General features: G+C 41.0%; 4 protein-coding genes across 11 annotated transcripts; 3 read left to right on the top strand and 1 right to left on the bottom strand.

Moving 5' to 3' along the window:
• The first annotated feature begins 207 nt into the window (after window positions 1-207).
• On the top strand, window positions 208-11419 carry LOC103847514 (NAC domain-containing protein 78). Of its 6 annotated transcripts, none has more exons than XR_004452394.1 (8): window positions 211-1252; window positions 1391-1500; window positions 6127-6271; window positions 6369-6695; window positions 9129-10339; window positions 10481-10531; window positions 10609-10725; window positions 10835-11419. XR_004452394.1 is itself a non-coding variant. In XM_033281952.1 (4 exons), the coding sequence occupies exons 1-4, from the start codon at window positions 1363-1365 to the stop codon at window positions 6432-6434; spliced, it is 369 nt and encodes a 122-aa protein (XP_033137843.1). In that variant the 5' UTR covers window positions 234-1362; the 3' UTR covers window positions 6435-6680. The 6 variants fall into 6 exon arrangements, 1 of the variants encoding a protein (XP_033137843.1); XR_004452391.1 differs by having other exon boundaries at window positions 213-1500; window positions 10835-10941; window positions 11031-11419; XR_004452392.1 differs by having other exon boundaries at window positions 208-1509.
• LOC103847515 (elongation factor P) lies at window positions 11195-12734 on the bottom strand. Its single transcript, XM_009124611.3, has 7 exons — window positions 12474-12734; window positions 12317-12394; window positions 12122-12228; window positions 11973-12050; window positions 11776-11877; window positions 11623-11704; window positions 11195-11548 (listed from the first exon to the last, which is right to left on the bottom strand). The coding sequence occupies exons 1-7, from the start codon at window positions 12598-12600 to the stop codon at window positions 11430-11432; spliced, it is 693 nt and encodes a 230-aa protein (XP_009122859.1). The 5' UTR covers window positions 12601-12734; the 3' UTR covers window positions 11195-11429.
• A 494-nt stretch (window positions 12735-13228) lies between these two features.
• On the top strand, window positions 13229-16263 carry LOC103847513 (probable protein phosphatase 2C 65). 2 transcript variants are annotated; one of them, XM_009124610.3, is made up of 6 exons: window positions 13229-14064; window positions 14546-14732; window positions 14820-15104; window positions 15194-15311; window positions 15470-15693; window positions 15789-16263. In XM_009124610.3, the coding sequence occupies exons 2-6, from the start codon at window positions 14676-14678 to the stop codon at window positions 16041-16043; spliced, it is 939 nt and encodes a 312-aa protein (XP_009122858.1). In that variant the 5' UTR covers window positions 13229-14064; window positions 14546-14675; the 3' UTR covers window positions 16044-16263. The 2 variants fall into 2 exon arrangements, with proteins under 2 accessions (XP_009122858.1, XP_009122857.1); XM_009124609.3 differs by having other exon boundaries at window positions 13229-14732.
• A 328-nt stretch (window positions 16264-16591) lies between these two features.
• On the top strand, window positions 16592-21288 carry LOC103847512 (kelch-like protein 8). Of its 2 annotated transcripts, none has more exons than XM_009124608.3 (10): window positions 16592-17529; window positions 17754-18077; window positions 18161-18652; window positions 18858-18935; window positions 19162-19495; window positions 19768-19967; window positions 20051-20127; window positions 20227-20328; window positions 20667-20856; window positions 20961-21288. In XM_009124608.3, the coding sequence occupies exons 2-10, from the start codon at window positions 17778-17780 to the stop codon at window positions 21048-21050; spliced, it is 1863 nt and encodes a 620-aa protein (XP_009122856.1). In that variant the 5' UTR covers window positions 16592-17529; window positions 17754-17777; the 3' UTR covers window positions 21051-21288. The 2 variants fall into 2 exon arrangements, with proteins under 2 accessions (XP_009122856.1, XP_033137842.1); XM_033281951.1 differs by having other exon boundaries at window positions 16592-17533.
• Window positions 21289-21320: the final 32 nt, after the last annotated feature.

The following is a 21320-nucleotide window of genomic DNA, read 5'->3' as shown; positions in this document are numbered from 1 at the left end:
TTCGCAACTCTCGCTACAAAACATAAACTTGGAGAAAAAGAAAGCACTAACCTTGAGAAATCTTAGTGGAAGTCCTTAATCTGTTGGAGCCTCACGCAAGGAACATCTCGATCTCTCTTTTCCTTTAACGGGTCGAACCCGGCCGCCACGACCATCGTCTCCGGGCAATCTCGTGGGTTCTGTTGATGATAAAAAAAAATTCATCAAATCAAAGATTATGTAATAAGTCAGTAACAGATTTAAAGAAGAAGATATTAAGCCCTCCCAAATCAGTAATAAATCAGAAACAGATTACTGGAGACTTTACCTGGACGGTACTTTCGTCTTCTTGTTTGTAAAACTCTCCCAAATCACACCCATATACTTGGTCACGATCTCTGCGTATATGTAAGGTTTCAACAGTAACGAATCAATTACGCAAATCATAAAATATGACTGGAGAAATTTAAGCAAAGTAAAGATGGATATAGAACCGTGGCTAGCGAAGATGCTTTGAATAGAAGGAGGCAGAGATGACCTGAACTGGAGACGTTGCTGACGCCGAACAGAGGAGAAGGGTACTGGAGGTGAAACGAAGAAGAACAAGAAAAAGAACAAGAAGAAGAAGCCGCTTTGGGTGAGAAGATGATGAGGATGAGGATGATTTATGGATTCGTTAACGAGATCTTATTTCATCGGACGGGAGCGTTAATTTATAGATTTCGAACTTGAACTGAAACAATAAATATTACCGTTTTTTTGTTAACCGTTATTGAACTATATTCGGTGATCATAAGACCATCCGCAATGGTGAGACTCATTGGAGTCCTTAGCACAAGGGCATTTCAGATTAATCTTGGATATTTTGGATTTTTTTTTTTTTTTTTTTAAAAATGACCATTCACGGACCGCCACGTAGTCAATGGGACCCGTGAACAGTGTAAGGATCAATCCTTATTAAAGGATTTTAAGAATTTTTTTTTGCACAAACTCTAAGAAAGTGGGCTCCACACCCTCTAAGGATTCCCTTAAGAGATCCCATTGTGGATGCTCTAAGAGTTAATTAATAATTTATGCATAAAGGAATTAACTTTCGTGGGCCTTACTCTCTGTTTATGATGTGGCCCAAAGTACAAATGATGGGTCGCTGCTCGGTGACGTGGCTCGCTCCTGGGTTCCGTTTCCACCCGAAGGACGAGGAGCTCGTTCGCTACCAAACCCTTTTAAGTTCGACGCTATCTCCGTCACAAATCCGAGCCCTCGGATCTTCCAGGTTATTTTTTTCTTTATTAATTCTCCCTCGAATTGGTTACAATGATCTTGTTTTGATTTGATTGATTTTGAGTTTGTTTTGGGGATTATAATGGTTCGAGGGCCGTGTGGATGAAGAAGACCCTTTTGTTTATCACAGGGATCGAGCTCCTCGTGGTGAATGAACCAACTAGGTTATGCATAAGTGAGAATCGCCTTACTGATGACGAGTTGAAGATTGCTGGTGTGCCACAAGTAACATCAATTGGGGTTTCTTCTGTCTGCTCTCTTTTTTTTTTTTTCTTTTTAATTTGAAAATTAGTTTCTTTATGCCAATGGATAAAATTTATCGACTTTGTTGAGTTACAAATAGTGTAGGATGCGTTTGTGTGAAAGTGGAAATATTTCCCTTGGATTCATATGAAGATTTACATCAGTTTATATACACAAAACTGTTCAGAGATATGCGAGATTATGCCCACGAATATAGGAGTACAACATTAACAAGAATAGGAATATTCTCTTTGTCTAACACCCTCCCTCAGTCTGAGCGTCGAGCTGCGAGACGCCAAGGCTGGATCGAAAGCTTGTGAATAACGAAGTAGGTAGGCCCTTTGTGAAGATATCGGCATACTGAGAAGACGCCGGTATGTGAAAGACTTTGACATGGCCCATTTGAACTTTTTCTCGCACAAAATGTATGTCTATCTCAATGTGCTTTGTACGTTGATGTTGAACAGGGTTTGACGAGAGATAGACTGCACTGATGTTGTCACAATACACGATAGTGGCGCGGGTGAGAGGGCAGTGCATCTCGAGGAGGAGATTGCGTAGCCAACAAGTTTCTGCGACTGCATTAGCTACACCTTTGTACTCGGCTTCCGCACTGGAACGTGAGACCGTAGGTTGTCGCTTAGCTGACCAAGACAGAAGATTATCTCCCAAGAAGACACAGAAGCCAGAAGTGGAGCGACGTGTCGAAGGACAGCCAGCCCAATCCGCGTCGGAGTAGGCTGTCAATGTTAGCTTCTGATTCTTTAAAAGTTGTAAACCTTTGTCTTTGGTACCTTGTATGTAGCGTAGAATGCGCCTTAGAGCTTGTAAATGAAGGTCTCTTGGATCATGCATGAATAAACATATTTGTTGAACAGCATATGCAATGTCTGGCCGAGTAAACGTCAAATACTGTAAAGCCCCTGCTAAGCTTCTGTAAAGCGTTGGGTCGTCAACTGGTTTCCCAACGGCCTCAGCAAGTTTGGACTTAAGATCCACAGGGGTTGAGACCGGTTTACAGTCTTGCATACCTGCACGAATGAGAATCTCCTCTGCATATTTTGTTTGATTGAGAAAGAGGCCCTTGTCATTGTGAATCGCTGCTATTCCTAAGAAGGAGTTAATCAGCCCTCCCCCAGTCATTGGAAACTCTTTCTTCATCGCGGCTATGATGTTGGTGGTGAGAGCCGGAGATGATGATGTGAGGATGTTATCGTCGACATAAAGTAGGAGATAAGCAAGGTCCGTTCCTTTCCTGTAAACAAACAAAGATGCATCGCTTTTGCTTTGCGTAAACCCGTGAGTAGTGATAAAGTTGACAAAACGTGCATTCCAAGCACGTGGAGCTTGCTTTAGGCCATAGATGGAGCGATTGAGTTTGCAAACATAGTCAGGTTTGGTCTCATCTACAAACCCAGGGGGCTGAAACATGTACACTGTCTCGTCGAGATTGCCATGTAGAAAGGCGTTTTGGACATCCAATTGTTGAACTGGCCAATTGTGTGCAAGCGCAACATGAAGTACACTTCTTATAGTGGCGGGTTTCACAACTGGACTGAATGTCTCAGTGTAATCAATACCTTCTTCCTGTGACTTGCCATTGGCTACAAGCCTGGACTTGTGACATTTGAAGTTCCCCTGTGCATCATATTTGTGCTTGTATAACCAAAGACAACGAATGATATTAGTGTTCTTTGGTCGAGGTACCAAATCATAAGTGCCACTCTTAATAATGGCATCATACTCACACGTCATAGACGGTGTCCAATTGGGGTCATTGAGGGCTTGTTTGTAGCTTTTTGGAAGGGGTGATTTGGTTTCAGTGAGGAGAGAAATAACATGTTTTGGTTTATGAATACCATGCCGTGATCTTGTTGTCATCGAATGTCTTGGTGCCTCAGTGACTGCGGGTACAGTTTGAGTTGACTGATTCGATGATGAAGCTACAGCCTGTGGAGTCGCAATCACAGGTGGGGATGTACGGATACTCTGAAGAAAAGGCGAGTCATCTGTATCATCATTGAGAAAGTCGTATGTAGACTCTTTTTGCCTTATAGAGTCGTTATATGGGAAGTTAGATTCATCAAACGTGACATGACGAGAGATGATGATCTTTTTGGACTCAAGATCGAAGCATCTATAACCCCGATGGAAGTTGGGATATCCAAGGAGGATGCATTTAGATGATCGTGGAGAGAGTTTAGGAGAGTTAGCATGGTTTTGATTTGGGTAGCAGAGGCAGCCAAAAACTCTGAGATGAGAATAAGAAACTGGCTTTTTGAAAAGCACAGAATAAGGGACTTGATTTTTGATAGATTTTGATGGCAGGAGATTGAGAGTATGGACAGTAGCGTGAAGAGCTTCTACCCAAAAGCTTGAAGGAAGATTTGCTTGAAAGAGAAGAGTACGAACTGAATTGTTTATAGTTCGGATCATACGTTCACTCCGTCCATTTTGTTGGGACGTGTAGGGACAAGAGAAGCGGAAGGTGATTTCTTGTTGAGCAAAGAAATTGTGAAACATAGAGTTGTTATACTCAGTTCCATTATCGCATTGCAAGGATCGAACTTTCGTTTTGAAGTGTGTTTCGACATAGTTAAAAAAGAGTTGGAATTTTGAAAACACTTCTGCCTTGGAACGCAAGGGATAGACCCATAAGAAATGACTGTACTGATCTAAGAACAGGATGTAATATTTTATGCCACCTAGACTTTGAACAGGGGATGTCCATAAGTCAGAGTGAACTATTTCAAATGGAGCAGTGACAGACGATTCAGAGGAAGAAAACGGGAGCTTTATTTGTTTTCCAAGTTGACATGCATCGCAATCATTAGAAAGATCATGTTTATTACAAAGCAAAAGTTTAGAAGATAACAAAGAAGATAGAGTTTGGTTGCTCAAATGAGCAAGGCGACGATGCCATGTGTTTGAAGAAGTTGAAAGAAAAGCAGAGTGCCCAGAGCTGAGCTTATTTGTAGCTGGAAAGAGAGGGTAAAGATCACCCGTGCTGTCACTGCGGAGAATTGTCCGTTGAGTTCGAAGGTCCTTCACAGAAAAACCAAAAGGATCAAACTCAATGGAACAAGAATTGTCTCTAGTAAATTTACGAACAGAAACAAGATTTTTGATTATAGAAGGGGTTATTAAAACTGAGGAAAGATGAAGAGGTCTAGAATATGAAGAAAAAGAGAAACAACCCGTTTTGGTAATAGGAATAATGTCCCCGTTGGCGACTTTGACAGTTTGTTTGGTGCCAGTATTAAGAATAGACTTTAGATTACCTGGATTGTTGGTCAGGTGAGCCGTAGCTCCAGAGTCCATATACCATTGATGATCAGTAGGATCCGTTAGCGTCATAGTGTTGAACGCCGATGCAAAGTCCGTTGTTGGGACAAAGGGAGCAGCACTCGGAAACTGGCCTTGAGTCTGAACTTGATGCGCCTGTTGACTGGGACGTGGGCCAAGAATGCCCTGGTTGTTGAACTGTTGTTGTCCCCATGGGGCCTGTTGCTGATTTCCCCAAAAGGAATAAGCATTTGGCCAAAACGGTACGCCCCACTGGTTATACATTGGTCGTTGGTTGTTGTTGTAGTTGCGCCCACGACCTCTGTTGTTGCGCTTGGATCCTCTGTTGTTGTAAAAGCGCTGCTGCTGTTGTGGTTGTTGAGTTGTGGCTGGAGGCTGAGACGTAGCTGAAACATTCAGGACTTTGTCTGATGATGGTGAGTCCTTCACAAGTGGCGACTTGTCACCTTTGTTGAGTCGTTCTTCTTCCAAGATGAGCATGGACCGAGCTTGCTCGAAGGTAGGGAAAGGCTGACGATGCATTATGACATTGATAATGTTGTCAAACTTAGCACTCAAGCCATTGATCATGTAGGTGACAAGTGTTCTTTCGGAGACTGGGGACTCGACATTCGCCAGCAATTCTGAGATAGACTTGAGGTCCTGACGGTAAGCATGAATAGTCAGGTCACCGATCGTTTTGTTGCGAAGTTCATGATCAAGTCGAATGGCCCGTGCTTCCTTGTTGTCTCTAAAGTAATTCTCGATGCGAGTCCAGATCTCCCGAGATGTTCCTCCAGTTTTGAACACGCTACGGAAGAGATCCTTGGAAATGGTTCCGTAAAGCCATAACTTGACTAACCCGTCACGTTTGATCCATAGCTGATCATTGTCATCAGTCGGAAGAAGGGTGCCGTCAAGATGACCCGCAACTTCGAAGCTTTGACAGTGCGTGAGGAGAAGCTCCCGCCAGGCATCGTAGTTGTGATCATTGTTGTCCAAGATGATAGGGATGTGTGATTTGATGTTATTCACACCATACGCACGATCGAGAAGAGTAGGAGGATGAGCAGCCATTTAGAGATTGAAAGAGAGAAAGAGACGTAGAGGAGAAGAGAATGATGAGAATATAGATCGAGAGAAAATTTAGAGGTTCAGGAACGATGAACCCTCTGATACCATGAAAGTGGAAATATTTCCCTTGGATTCATATGAAGATTTACATCAGTTTATATACACAAAACTGTTCAGAGATATGCGAGATTATGCCCACGAATATAGGAGTACAACATTAACAAGAATAGGAATATTCTCTTTGTCTAACATTGTGCTATGTAGGATATTCCAGAAAAGCGGTGCAGGGCCTAATAATGGAGAGCAGTACGGTGCTCCTTATCTTGAAGAGGAGTGGGAAGAGGATAAGATTACATTTGTACCGGAACAAGACGCTCTCTGTGAAGGATTGGTTGTTGATGATGATAAAGTGTGTAATGTATCTTAGCCTACTACGATCTTTTTTGGGATCTTTCCTTCTTTCTTATGTAATATATTTTAGTAACCCATTCGTGTGTGATTTGCAGGACAAGTCAACCATTTCACTCGTGGGAATGGTCAAGATAAGGAGAAACGGATCCTCTCTCAATTAATCCTCTCTCCCCCTCTTTTCTTGTTCTTATTATTTTTCCTCTCTCTCCGGTTTCTCAAAGATCAGAAAATAAGAGTAATTCAAATTTTGAAAGAGAAGGAAGAGAAGTTATAAAGAAGATCTTCGACAATCTTTTAACTGAAACAGAATTAGCCGTTGCTTTGGATAACGTTGATCATTCTATGTAAACGGCATCGTTTATTACTTATTAAAATCAACAAAGCAATAAGACACAAAACAACACCGTCATGCGGCGCCAAAGGTAATAAAAAGCGTTGACCTTTTATTGATCAGTTTCAGTCAGTATACAAACAATTAAACAAGGGTATTAAAAGTTACAAACAAAGTTTTTTTTTTTTTTTTTTTTTTTTAATAAATTCTTTTATTCATTCATATCAGACGCATTACAAAAAAGTCAAGCCCAAAACATATATACCCTGGCCTGGCTAGCGCCTACAATTCTACTAATCCAAATAAAGAAAAGAGATCCCCTTCATCTTCCAATCCACATCTACTCCCTGCACAACACTTCAAACACTTTAGACTGAGAAGAAGGACATCCAAGTAGCAAGCACAGAGTCCTGTCCTGCTGGAGTTAACTGTCTGCGAGCCAACGGATCTAAACGGAGCTTAACAGTCTGCTGAATTTCTGCAATCAGAGTCCCTGCTGGCTTCACCTCAGCTGTGTGAATACGCTTGTTTCTCTCTTTCCAAACCAAGTAGACTACAGCTTGGTGAATGAGTCTAATAATCAGGATCACATTCTTGTCTCTTGATGGATCTTTCAGCCATCTCAACACTTCATCAAACCCCTGTGGAGGAGTAAGCTGCATCCGAGAAATAAAGAACATCCAAATCTGATTACTAAAGGAGCAATCGAAAAACAGGTGCTGCCGGTTCTCATCATTACCTGCGCATAGTACACAGTTTGACGGAACCGACAATCCCCAACCAATAAGGCGATCTCTTGTAACCATTCTGTCCCGTGCAGCCACCCAAGTTAGGAACGCATGCTTCGGTATTCTACCTTGGAACCACACCACTTTGTGCCAAAACACTTCTATTGGATACGGATGAAGTGCTCTCCATGTATCGCCAATTGAGAAATTGCCTGTTCCACGCCCAGCCTCTGGAAACCAGACATATCTATCATCTGCCTCAGAATCGATGAGCTCCTGTGCACTTGGCAGACAGTTCTTCAATAATAGGATTATCGGATTCCTGCTTCTACTTCGATCCAGCCACCACCCCTCACTGGTTAACGCATCTGCCACCACCGCATCAAAATGTAGCCCAGTGACCAGAGGTCCTCTATCTCCCACCAACTCTATCAGCGGACCAAGAGACGTCCAATTATCGTGCCAAAAGCTAGCTGTATTACCAGAACCCACTTCGCAATGTACCATCGGTCTTGCCAAAGGCCGGAGCTTACAAATAGCTCTCCAAATCCAGCTCCCCCTTCTGGAGGGATCTAACAGCCAGAAATTCTCTCTTCCTATTAAGTGTCTTCGCACCCATGAGACCCACAGGGAACCTCCAGCAGCAAAGATGAGCCAAATGAGTTTCAGACCAAGCACTCTGTTCCAATCGGCCAGTCTCCTCAAGCCTAACCCTCCTGCTTCTTTAGGAGTGCAAACTGACTCCCAAGCTACCTTAGCTCCCCTAGCTGAATTAGGAGCCCCATTCCATAAAAAGGCTCCACACATACGCTCCAATATCCTCACACATTCATTGGGAATGATAAACATTGATGCCCAAAATGAGATGGTGGAATAGATGACTGCTTGGATCAACTGAAACCTCCCTGCAAAAGACAGATGTTTGACTGTCCAAGAATTGAACCTAGCTGCAATCTTATCCAACAAAGGCTGGAAATCTGAGCGAGTCATTTTCTTGGGAGAAAGGGGAACCCCCAGGTACCGTAGGGGAAGAGCTCCTTGGGCAATACCCATCTCGGTTGCTAGATCTCGACATCTACTTGAGCTGCCACCGTCCAACAATAATTCTGATTTCTGACTATTTATCCTCAGACCGGATATCAGACGAAACTCCTCTAAGATTTGCAGAATTCCACGTAGCGACTCCGCAGAACCATCAAAGAAGATTAACACATCATCAGCGAAGCTTAGATGCGTTATCAGAGGTGCTTCACATTCAGGATGAATGCCAAACCGACCATCCCTTGCCCCTTTATCCAATAATTTGGACAGCACATCCATCGCTATCACAAACAAAAGAGAAGAGATGGGATCGCCTTGCCTCAGACCTTTCTTTCCCTGAAAAAACCCTTGCAGTTCTCCATTTATTGCTATGCTATACGAAGGTGTCGTAACACACTCCTTGATCCAATCGATGAAGGTGGTTGGCATCTCCACTGCCCGCATCACCTTGAAGAGGAAGTCCCAACTAAGATTATCATAGGCCTTTGAAATATCAATTTTTAGGCAACCTCTTGTTGTCGGACCCTGATCATTAAAATCTTTGACCAGTTCTGAAGCTAACAAAACGTTCTCGCATAGTAGTCTGTCCTGGACGAACCCAACTTGATTCCTCTGAAGCTAACAAAGTTGATTATATATATATGATTAGTTCAAGTTCATGATGCTTCTGTATGTTGTTTTCGTTTCTCGGCTTTCTCTGCCTCTAACTTCCCTCAGGGTACTTAAACTTATCTTATTTCCACTTGATCCATCAGACACTATTTAGACAACCTCTATCTGCAACAAAAGCACGTCCAATGATAAGGGGTCGAAGATTGGATCTCTCAAAATGCCTCACAAGGGTAAGGCTGATGGATTGAAAAGACAAAGCTTGAGTTGAGAAAGACCTCTTTCTTCTCTCTTTCTGTAAACTGACAAGCCACAGGGTAAAGAGCTTCTCGAAGCACCGATGTGAAAAGAAAATTAATAGAAAGAAAGTGGCAACCTGACAACGATAGCTGGGAATAGAGGCATTTTGTAGGTCTTCCTTAAAAATTCTTCAGGCTTGCCCCGTATCAATATAGTTCAATATTGTATGTTGCATGCGTTCATATCAGACAATTATTTTCGGTGAATTGATTTGTTGTAAACAACCGACAAAACATTTGTCACTTAGAGTTTTAGTGAAATGAGTAGAGGACAAATGTTAAAGAAGGGAAGAGAAGGTAGTAAGAGTTCAAGAAGGGGTGACGCCCTGTTTGGCCTTAAGGACAAGCTCCTCGGTGGTGGTCCCTATGATCTCGTTGGCTCGCTTCAGCCCCATGCAGTAGTACCTTCCAATGGTGTCACGGGCAACGATCCCCAACTTCTCTAGCTTTTGATAAATCAAAGAGAGAGCTGATTTAGCCACCGAGTCAGCTTCCTCGTTAAAGTTTCTAGAGATAAAGGAGAAAGAAATAACATCAAAGAGAGGCAAATAGTGATATATATATATCCAATACTACTTTCTAACGTCATATTCTGGATTCTTTGTTTGGGCAGATATAGAAACCAATGAGTGTTTACAAAACAATGGAGGTTGTTGGGTTGATAAGAGAACCAATATTACAGCTTGCAGGGTGCGTCAGATCTTAAAAAGAAGAAAAAAAAAACCATTCTTGTTTTTGCTAGAATGTTATGTTACACAACTTTCATTAAAAGGAGCATCAATGTTGAAGTGTTGCAGGACACTTTCAGAGGAAGAGTGTGTCGATGTCCCATTGTTCAAGGTGTCAAGTTTTTGGGGGACGGTTACACACATTGTGAAGGAATGAAAAAACAGAAGCTCAATTACTATATGCATGTTATGATTCATAAATGATGAATTTTCTTTTTACATGTTTAAATTTTGGATAAGGCAGCGTCAGGGGGCATTGCACTGTGTAATAAACAATGGAGGATGCTGGAAACATACTCAAATGGGAAGAACATGCATATTCGGCTTGCCGTGTAATATGATGACATACTCCAGCTAACTAACTGACTTCCATCCTCTGTTTTGACATGACAGAACCTCTCTTTATATATAAACATGACTTATCGTTCTTTCCTTGCTTTTTTTGTTGTTGTCTGGATGATCATTTGAAAGGCTGCAAATGTCCACCTGGATTCAGCGGTGATGGGCTCAAAAACTGCACAGGTATTATACCTATGAAATATTATAGTTAGAGCTTGAGATTGAAAAAAAAAATTAACTTGTTGAGGTTTACAACGCAGATGTTAACTAGTGTGAAGAGAAAACAGTGTGCCAGTGTCGCGGCTGCAAATGCAAGAACACATGGGGAAGCTATGATGCGCTTCCGCTTTACATCAGAGAGCAGGACATTTGCATAAGTATATTTTACACATCATTCATCGTTTTATTATTGGAAACAATAGTCGATCGATCCATCTAGATAAAAAAAAAAAGAGAGTATAAACTGCATTGTAACTGACGACACAGGTAAGGATGCAAGAGGAGATGTAAGATGGGGAGTGATATGGATAATAATAATGGGACTGGGAGCAGCTGCTTTGGGAGTTTGCACTGATTACAAATACAGAATCCGGGTCTGCTTCTCAAAGACAATACTTGTTCAATATTTTGGCTGGACTTTGATTGTGGGGTTTTCTTAACTATTAATTAATCATGTGCTCAGACGTACATGGACTCAGAGATAAGAGCGATAATGGCGCAATACATGCCTCTTGATAACCATCCCAACACTCAGCCTTCTCAGCTTGAGTTGTAAGAACAGTCTTCACTCAATTCACACACTATATCGTTACCATATATGTACTCCCAAAAAGCTTACACATTCAGTTTTAATTATACGTTTTGTCACCTAATTTAAATTCACTTAATTCATTCGTCACTCAGTGCGCACACTCAAACACGGTGGCCCGGAGAAACGTATGTATCTTAAAATAATACAGAATCATTATTAGGGAAACCAATAGTAGCAATTCTGGGCGTTCACTCAACTAATCAGAGTAGTCTAAGCAAAACCGCTCATTAAATATCACATTCCTTAGTCGTTAGCAATAGGGAAGAAGTGTCAGACCCGGCTCATGTACGTACCGGTTCTCGTGTCCACCATAATATCTTCACCAACATTGACAAAGAGGGGTACATTGACAACTGCACCAGTCTCGAGTGTGGCAGGTTTAGTTCCACCTGCATCCACCACTCCCTTGAGGTTAGTTTACTGTGGACCAACCATCCACAAGAGAATGTTATCATATACGTACCTTGTGCAGTGTCACCTCGGAGACCAGGATCAACGTCAACTATTTTAAGCTGAACTGTAATGGGAAGTTCAAAATCGATGACCTGGAAGAGAGAGAAAGAGATGATGAACAAGGTCCTCCTCCTCAGTCAGTGGTGAGAAAAGTAGATATTACCTTGTCCTTCCAGTAGAGCAAATTGCAGTCCATTCCCTCTTTAAGCCATTTGGTCTTGTCGCCCATATCAGCCTCGTTTAAACGTGTTTCCTCATAACTGCTCTGCACAACAACAAACAAAGAAAGAAAGAAAGAAAAGAAGGGGTTCAAATAGCCAGGGACAAAAACAGCAGCTAATCAAATTATATATATTATACCAAGTCCATGAAAACAAACTGAGAGCCGTCTTTATAAGTGAATTGCTTAGTCTCCTTGGAGACATTGGCCTCTTCTATCTGAAATAAATCAAATGAGGAAGATAAGAGCGAAGATAAGGGAAGAGGAGGAGGAGGTTATCTTCACTTACAGTAATCCCAGCACGAAAGGTTCTCTCGACTGTGCTACCATTGACGTAGTTCCTGATTTTGGTTCTGACAAAAGCAGCACCTTTGCCTGGCTTCACATGCAGAAACTCTGTCCATAAAACCAATTCCTTAAAATCACACAAACGAGACCATACATACATACAATTTCGAAGAAGAAAGAAAGAAAGAAGGAATACCCAGAACACGCCACGGAGCACCATCGACTTCTATGCTTGTCCCGACTTTGATGTCGTTGCTAGACAGCGCATATATCCCTGCAAAATCATCACCGTCCGTCAGAGAGACTCTAATCAGAAGATAAAAAAAAAACACACTCTCAATTAAGATCTTAACTGGTAAAAAATCTGTTCGTTCTGGTCACTGCTTGCCTCCGGAAAGACAGACCGTGCAACGACGATGGTTTATAAGAAGGTGAAGAAATACACAACGAAGTTACAAAACAAGTCCATGTCGCCGCCATTACTGGGAGTGGAGCGGAGCTCTAGAATGTTTCGACTTCTCCTACACCCCGAGGGAGGAGGGGATAAGGAAGATGGGAAACGCTATCGAACCGTAACAACAAATGGGCCACGATCGAGCCCATTAATAAAATTAATTGTTGTTTGCTTTTCATTATTGTTTACACTCTGGCAAAAACAATCCTAATGGCTAAATAATACATAAAAGGAAGGAATTGAAAAAGAAAAATGTTATTTTGTCAGTAGAAAATAGAGGATGACGATGATGAGCGTTGCTGCCACACCCACGGCTGAGGCTGAGAAACCTAAGGATCCATTCCAGATGCCTTGTTCATCCATTTTCTTTTTGGATCCTCCGACATTCTCTTCTACTCTCCGCCTCCAGAGGACGCCAAGACTCCGTATGAATCCTCCCAATCTGGACTTGCGTCCGCATTCGGGTTTTGATTCAGAATCGATTCTGAGATGATGCTTTCTGAATCTAACCACGAATGACAATCGATGAAGCTTCCATGATGATGACATTAATCGGTTTCGAAGATGGAGTTTCAACTTGAATCTTCCCACTCTCATACCAACTTTAAGCTTGCACACTAACCTCTCCTCTGCTTCATCACCCATGTCTCGAGTGAGTGAGTGAGTGAGGCTAGCTCTCTACACCTAAACCCTTAGCCTAAACAAACAACGTGTCCCGTCATGATTATGGGCCTGTTATATTTTCCATGTAACTAAGCCCAAATAACTCCGCATCCTACTTTCTTTCTTTCGGGCTTTTCCCCAAAATAACTGTCACTCAGAGCAAGACATACACCGATATGATGATGACTCCTTAAAATGCAACCTGATTAAAACATCTCTTACTAAAAAAAGTATATAACTTGTCCCTAAGTTTTATCCCTTTAAATATTCTAGTATATTAATGTTTATTTATTTTTTAAACAAGGCTTTAAAATTTGTGTACATTTTATTGATTTAATTTAATAAATAGTCAGTTAAGAAGTTGGTCCACTGAAAGAAGAACTGGATTAGCAAAATCCATAGAAATCAATCAATCTCATCTATCAGACGATTAAAGATTTTGATTTGACTATTAAATTAATGGGTGAAAGAAAGAAGGAAAACAAAACGTATTGAGGCAAATACCCGTTTGGGGTTTCTTATTATTGTTTGAATGAATAATCTTACAAACCCTTAGACCCATATTTATAGCAGTTTCAAAACCCGATTTCCTTTATCTTTTAGGAATACATACTTATCTAGAAAAGGAAAATTTTTCTAAACCCAAAAAGGCATACCGTACCGCGGGGCCTTCGACCCCTGCACCCCCAAATGTCAACCTTGATAGAGAGTTTATCGTCCGATCCACGAGTGATGGACTTTTACTGGTGCACAGAGATTTAAGACACACAGATGCAACAAGTTTGATTGTAAATTAACAGCCAAAGGAAGAAACTCTACCGATCCAGGTTTTTTTTTTTTTTAATCTCCAATTTTGGATGATTTCCATCTATTTTTAGACAAAGAAAGAAGATAACAAACATATCTTTGTCTCCCTCTCTTTACGGTTTTTTTTTGTTCTTGTTGTTGTTGTTGTTCATCTGAGTCTGAGAAAACCTCATTTGACCTTCCTTGCCATTATATTTTCGATTTGAGCTTTCAACAAAGAGGCAAATCAGCAAATGCCATTCTGTATTATTACAATCATTCTTCTCATAAGCTTTCTTTCTTTCTTTCTTTCTTTCATGCTTGTCCCTTCGACTTCTTCCCACTGCAAGGCGTCCGCATGAATATTTTATTTCTATGCAACTGTTCAATTCTTCTACCCTGTTTTCCTTTCTTTTTCCACATGACCTAACCCCAACTGCATTTCCAGACGTTTTGGCCCATATTTCTTATATATTGGTAAATTTTCTTGTTTTGTTGCTGGGTAATGGGGGTCTGTTGTAGCAAGGGCACAGGGATAACTGTGGAAAATGGCACGGAAGATAGTAATGAACATAGAGATAGGGAGGCTGAGGTTAGAGACACAAATGATGGTGCCATTATAAGGTCTCGCGGATCATCTAAACATGTCTCCATGGCTATCAAACAAGGGAAAAAGGGGATCAATCAAGACGCCATGACAGTCTGGGAGGTAGGTAACAGTTTTAATTTTACATTTTTTGTCCCCTTATGGCAGGCAATATGATCAAAAAAATCTAAAACTTTTTTGTTGTTTCAGAACTTTGGTGAGGAGGAGGATATGATCTTTTGCGGTGTATTTGACGGCCACGGCCCAATGGGTCACAAGATCTCTCGTCATGTATGTGACAGTCTACCTTCAAGGGTCCATTCGAGAATCAAAGCTTCAAATATTAGTTCACAGAGTCGTCAGGAGGAGGGACTCTTCCGTGAGCTCGAGGAAGTTCTAGTTACATTCTTCAAGCGAATAGACAGCGAACTTGGTCTTGACTCTCCTTATGATAGTTTTTGCAGCGGCACAACTGCTGTTACCGTCCTTAAACAAGTAAAAATCTCTTGAGCTAAATGGGTGGGTTCTTCTTTATATAGTACATTTCATTTTTTCAAAGGTTTTTTCGTCAAAAACATTTGCAGGGTGACTGCTTGGTGATCGCAAACTTGGGAGATTCACGAGCCGTTCTTGGCACCCGTGGAGGCAAGAGCAGTCTCAAAGCTGTCCAACTCACGGTTGATCTGAAACCCTGTGTTCAACGTCAGTATCTTCTCCTCACTCCTCTTCCTTTAAACTCTTGACTAAGTAATACCCTCCTGTAGAGTACAAGTATTAAACTTTGAGGTGAACATATAAAGAGAAGAAGTTTGCCTTTCTTTTAGTTTCCGTATTTTTAATATTTATCTAAAAAAAAACAGGGGAAGCAGAGAGGATAGTATCATGCAAAGGAAGGGTGTTTGCTATGGAAGAGGAACCTGATGTACACAGAGTGTGGATGCCTGATGATGATTGCCCTGGACTTGCAATGTCGAGGGCTTTTGGTGATTTCTGCCTCAAAGACTATGGACTTCTCTGCATCCCTGAGGTCTTTTGCAGAAAAGTCAGCAGAGATGACGAGTTTGTGGTTCTAGCCACCGATGGGGTGGGTATTAACAACTTGTACGAGAGTTTTCAGTCTTCTTAATGGAAACATAATAATCTCTTAAAAAAGAATATACATATATGTTTGATGAACAGATTTGGGATGTGCTGTCAAACGAAGAAGTGGTGAAGATTGTAGGTGCATGTAAGGACCGGTCAATAGCAGCAGAGACGCTGGTTCAGAGAGCCGCTCGGTCATGGAGAACAAAGTTTCCAGCCTCTAAAGCTGATGACTGCGCCGTGGTGGTGCTTTTCCTGAACCACCGGCCATACCCAAGAGAAGGAAACGTGAGCCGAGCGGTATCGACTCTTTCTTGGAGATCAGGTAAGAGCAATAACGAGGGCCATTGAATCTACGGTTTCATAGTTGGATCATTGTTATCCACTTACTTATTGTTTTGGGTAACAAATTTTCAAAACATTTGAACCTGTTGAGTCTGTTGTCGATTCTACTCAACGTTGAAGCTTTTTATTTGTGTATAAAATAACTTTTGTTTGCTACTCAACATGAAGCAACTGAAACAAGTAAAAGTAGACTATATACAATGCACTCATTTTTTTAGTATTTAAAGGGTGTGGTTTTTCGGATAATAGTGAATCTTGTTTTCATGAAAGTCTTAGAGCACCAGCATTAATGAACCCCTGGTTGGGGTTCATAATTTGAATTTTTTATTATTTTTTTTTTCATTTTTCGTTTGTTATTTTTTTTTTTAAAAAAAAAAAAAAAAAAAGAATTGACCAATAGCGGGCCGCCACGTGGCGTGGGGCCCACTGAACAGTAACGACCCAGGTTCACACAGAAGGGGCGTAGAGAGCCAGGATCATCACTGTTACATATTATAATATTTTTTTTTCTTGAAAAACGTGTGAACCCCCCCTAGTGAACCTCCAATGCTGATGCTCTTAGTAGGCTATACAAGGCTGAGGCATATGGAATAGTTGTTGGTACGGGATCCAAAACGGTGCAGCCCAAACTTAAAAAGTTTTGGTGGTTGTGTAATGTTGTTATTCTATTTGATCTGAAAAGAGAAAACAGTTTCTATTAGCTGAAGAAAAAGCTTCTGTTGACATCTAAAATAGTAGTATTATAAACGGGAGACATGTATTCCTACACCGGTGAATAATTAATTAATTAGGGTTGACCGATGAACATCAGGAAAACAAAAGAAAAAAGGTATCTTCTAGGCATTCAAATTAGTTATGAAATACTAAAAAAACAGAGTTGTAGAGAACAATCTCTCGAAACAGTTAAGAACACATGTACCATCATCATGTTGTATTAGACAAAATGCAGTAGTATTCCTACTTTTCCTAGCAGCGATTAGTTTCAAAAATTTGTACTATTGGCATTTAGAATCGAGCTGATACTTGCTACTTTTAATTTTAGGCATGTATACATATATATAAAAGAAATGGTAGAAGTAAATAGAAAGAGGAAGATGCATATATCTACTTTTTTGAATTGTTTCATAGAAGTAGAATAGCTTTCACGGTTCACATAATAACCCATATGCTAAAAAGAAGATAAAATTTGAATGCCATGAGGTGACAGGACATGTTTGTTTATTTATATGTAAGAGAAGTAAATATAATACACATTTTTGATATGACTAATAGTTAATATTTTATCAAAAATAGTTTTAAGTTAATTTTATGGATTAAAAGTTAACAATATGGCTAAACGAGAGTATGTGGTTGGTTGGTAATGCTAAATATAAATTTTAAAGTTGGGCACTCAGTCACTTTTGGTCTGTCGTTTGGGGCTTAAGTAATGGCGCTCCATCTTTAGCGCAGTCTCCGAGATTTTGGAGTTCTCACGGCCTCTGGCTGGATTCAAGTAAGTAAGACGCAAATGGACTGCCATTTTCCGGCGGCATTTAGGTTTTGAGTAGTTTGCTTTTGCCTTAGGGTTTTTATTTATCATCTCAATGCTCGTCTCGTCTCCACTCTTGAACGCAATGGAAGCTCATCGCATGCGTTGATTTTGCCCAACTCTTCGATTGCGTTTTGTTTGTTCATCACCTGTTCTGTTCCGTTCCATCCTCGTTGATTTGTTTGCAGGTTTTGCTCTGTCTACAAGGAAGGATGGCTCAATCGAGGGCCAACTTTTCATCCCGAAACCTTACCAAAACGCAACTAGGCGGTGTCGTTTTCGGCTGCACCAAACATACCATCAAGGAATGCTTGTCCAAACACTTGTTTGGTTTACCTTACAACCACATTTCATACGTGCAGAAGATTGATACTGCCCTCCCCTTGTTTCTTTTCAACTATTCTGATCGTAAACTTCATGGCATTTTCGAGGCTGCTGGTCCTGGTCTCCTCAATATCAATCCTTATGCCTGGACCTCTAACGGTTCCGACAGAACTTCTTTTCCTGCCCAGGTACCTACCTACCAACTTTCTTTCTATCTATCCATTACATCATTGTTTGACCTTGTCAATATTCTATCTTTTTATGTTTTCAGGTTCAAATCAGTGCTCGGTTACAGTGTGAACCCCTTTCTGAAGAACAATTCAAATCTGCCATTGAAGATAATTACTACACTCCTCACCATTTTTGGTTCGAGCTTGATCATTTACAGACTAATAAGTTGATTTGTCTGCTTACTTCCTTTGCTCTCAAACCTAAACCACCCCTCAGTACATGTACCCCACAGAACAGACAGCTTTTTCACTTTCCTTCATCACCTCAAATTGGAGACAACACGGACCAAGTTAAGCCTTCCAAGAATGAACCCGTGGAGGTGTCACTCGTTTCTGCCAAGGAATCCTCCTCCTCACCTACTCCTCCTCTTCTTGAAGAACTGAGGGATCTCGCCCTTAGTCATGACGACAATACTCTGATCAAAACCGTTGACCAAGCAAACATTCCCACCTGCAACACCTTGACATGTTCAGCGGGGAAAGGAGATGGCGGTTCTCTTGTTTCATCTCCTCCTCAACATACAATTATCCAGGTACTTTCCTATCTAACTACATATGGTTGCTACTTTTCCACGCCACGTCTCCAGTTATAATAACTATATGTTTAAATCTGCTATGTTGAACTTTAACCAGAAACTGCTCCACCTCAACTTCTTAGTCATGATCTACATTTTTTCAAGCGTTCTCACAAGATTATCATTTCTTTTGGGCGTATGGGATCATATCTCTCTTTTGCAGTTGATGCACGAGGTGAAGGAACTCAGGGCATACGGAATTGAAAATTCAACCAAGATATGCTACTTGGAAGAGAAACTGGTAAGCTTTTTGCGTAACGCAAAGGTGGTGGTGTGGATTTTTATCGGTCCTTCCTGTTTTCATTGGTGAATGTTGGTTATGACAAACGTCCTCCAGTTGAAACATAAGTATATTCCACCCAGTTTTTGCACCATAATGACAGTCCTCATATCAGTAGAAATGATGCTTTGTTATTTTCAGTATGTAAGCTCAAACTTCATGAGACTTTGTTTTTTTGGTATTACAGGGTGAAGCACACATTGAAATCCATAGACTGAGAGAGCGTTGCAACATGCTGGAGTCCAAATCAGCAGGTTCTTTGATCTCCAAAGCTCGTGGTAGTGATGATGGGGAGAGCCATTCACCAGATGATTCAACCGAGGCAATACTTCTTTTGGGGGGATTTGATGGTTACTCTGAATCAGGATTGTCATCAGTGCAATCATATTTTCCATCTAGGAATGCTGTAATGGCTCATAGTTCGATGAGCTGTATCCGCTCAAATGCTTCAGTGGCAAAATTGGATGGTAAAGTTTACGTCTTTGGAGGGGATGAAGGTGGCCATGGCTGGTCGAACACAGGTAGGGCCTCTCTTTCCTTTTTGCTAACATGTGTTAACTAGTAATGCATTAAGGTCTGTTAACAACACATATAAAAACAATACAGAAGCTGAATATGGGTAGCAGAAGCATACTACTGTGATTCTCAGAAAATTACTAAACCAAAATTTTGAGCAGATTACTGTTTAATGAGGTGTATTGATGTCGCGCACTTTACTCTAAATGTGCGTATACAGTGTCTACCACTCCTGGCTTGTTTTTTTTACTCTCCCTCTTATTTCTTATGTTTGAAGTTGAATCATATAACGAGACGGATGGCCGGTGGAGCTTGTGCCCTCCCTTGAACGACCGGAAAGGAAATTTAGGTGGAGCCACGTTGGATGGAAAAATATTTGCAATAGGAGGCGGGAACGCTGAGGTGGTTTTTTCAGATGTTGAGATGCTTGATCCAGATATAGGGAGATGGATCAGAACAAGGTCAATGGAGCACAAGGTAAACTTACTTCATTATCCATATTCTCTCTATTTCGCTGACTTGTACCATTCAAGTAATGAATCGCTGTTGTGTGATCTCAGAGATTTGCAGTTGCAGCCTCGGAGCATAACGGTTCGATATATGCTGTCGGTGGTTTTGATGGGCAGGAGTACCTCAAGTAAGAACATTAAGGCCTCTCTTCTGTTTTTCCCCCTAATCTTAGCGCTGATAATGTGAAACTAACAAGAACGAAACTCTCTCTCTCTACTTCTAACAGCACAGCTGAAAGGTTTGATCCTAGAGAGCACTCGTGGATGAGAATTGCATCGATGAAGTCAAGAAGAGGCTGCCATTCTCTTGTTGTTTTGAACGAGAAACTGTAAGTTTCCTCTCACCATCGTTTTTTTTCTCTTAAGAACAAGCACACAGGGAAAATGAGATGATCTCTGTTAAACAATATACAGTAGGTTCTACTGATTGTAATAAAACTATGTTAACAGTTTATCAAATAAAAAAGTTAACCTGCAACGCTCACTCGCTAGATAATCAGAACAATATTGTTTGCGCTTACATGTGAGTTTCTTTTTAACTTCTTAACCCATAATTTTGTGACCCTATTTCAGTTATTTTGCGAAGGTTAAAAACCTTGAGATATATAGTTTAGGATTAAGAATAACAAAAAGAAGAGTTGGTAAAAGATGATGAAAGCTTGTGCAGATATGCGATAGGTGGGTATGATGGATCGACAATGGTATCGAGTGTGGAGATATATGAGCCACGGAGAGGGACATGGATAGAGGGAGAAGCAATGAAGGAGGCGAGAGGATATTCAGCAGCGGCAGTAGTGAAAGACTGCATATATGTGATCGGAGGATACAAGGGGGAAGGAGTAGACATCTTAGACACTGTATTGTTTGTTACTTGTCTATTTGAAATGACAAAGCTCATCATCATTTACCCATTATATAAACTCTTGATGGTGTGTGTGTGTGTGTGTGTGTTTGATTACAGGTTGAGTGTTACAAGGATGGCAAAGGGTGGGAAAAGGTGCCGTGTTCATCCATGGGGAGGCGTGGCTTTCTATCCGCAGTGGCTTTGTAAAGTGAAAAAGCCTTCTTCTTTTTTTTGTATCTATGGCAAAGTCATTACTCATGAGATGAGAGAGAGAGCCATTGATAGGGAACTCTCTAGGAGTTTAGGAGGCATTTTAGACGTTGGGGGAAGTGTGTTTTTGGATGCAAAATGGATTTTGCTATAATGATGGTTTTGTAAATTTCAGTTGGAAAACTGACTTGTCTGAAACAGAAGATTATAATTAAAATATCGTTGAAACTCGCAAGATTATAATTTCAGCCAACGTGTACCTGCAAG

Source organism: Brassica rapa, chromosome A10, assembly GCF_000309985.2.
Source record: "Brassica rapa cultivar Chiifu-401-42 chromosome A10, CAAS_Brap_v3.01, whole genome shotgun sequence".
Lineage (NCBI taxonomy): Eukaryota > Viridiplantae > Streptophyta > Magnoliopsida > Brassicales > Brassicaceae > Brassica > Brassica rapa.
Note: the sequence above shows the minus strand (reverse complement) of the source record. Positions and strands in the feature narration are given on the sequence as shown.

Coding starts and splice junctions, on each gene's coding strand:
- LOC103847513 (XM_009124609.3), top strand. CDS start 14,529: ATGGGGGTCTGTTGTAGCAAGGGCACAGGGATAACTGTGGAAAATGGC. Junction 14,733..14,819: donor ACGCCATGACAGTCTGGGAG/GTAGGTAACAGT, acceptor TTGTTGTTTCAG/AACTTTGGTGAGGAGGAGGA. Junction 15,105..15,193: donor CTGTTACCGTCCTTAAACAA/GTAAAAATCTCT, acceptor AAACATTTGCAG/GGTGACTGCTTGGTGATCGC.
- LOC103847515 (XM_009124611.3), bottom strand. CDS start 12,600: ATGGCGGCGACATGGACTTGTTTTGTAACTTCGTTGTGTATTTCTTCA. Junction 12,051..12,121: donor CCTTTCGTGCTGGGATTACT/GTAAGTGAAGAT, acceptor GATTTATTTCAG/ATAGAAGAGGCCAATGTCTC. Junction 11,705..11,775: donor TGCTCTACTGGAAGGACAAG/GTAATATCTACT, acceptor TCTCTCTTCCAG/GTCATCGATTTTGAACTTCC.
- LOC103847512 (XM_009124608.3), top strand. CDS start 17,778: ATGGCTCAATCGAGGGCCAACTTTTCATCCCGAAACCTTACCAAAACG. Junction 19,496..19,767: donor CCATGGCTGGTCGAACACAG/GTAGGGCCTCTC, acceptor TTATGTTTGAAG/TTGAATCATATAACGAGACG. Junction 20,329..20,666: donor GTTGTTTTGAACGAGAAACT/GTAAGTTTCCTC, acceptor AAGCTTGTGCAG/ATATGCGATAGGTGGGTATG.
- LOC103847514 (XM_033281952.1), top strand. CDS start 1,363: ATGAAGAAGACCCTTTTGTTTATCACAGGGATCGAGCTCCTCGTGGTG. Junction 6,272..6,368: donor TGGTTGTTGATGATGATAAA/GTGTGTAATGTA, acceptor TGTGATTTGCAG/GACAAGTCAACCATTTCACT.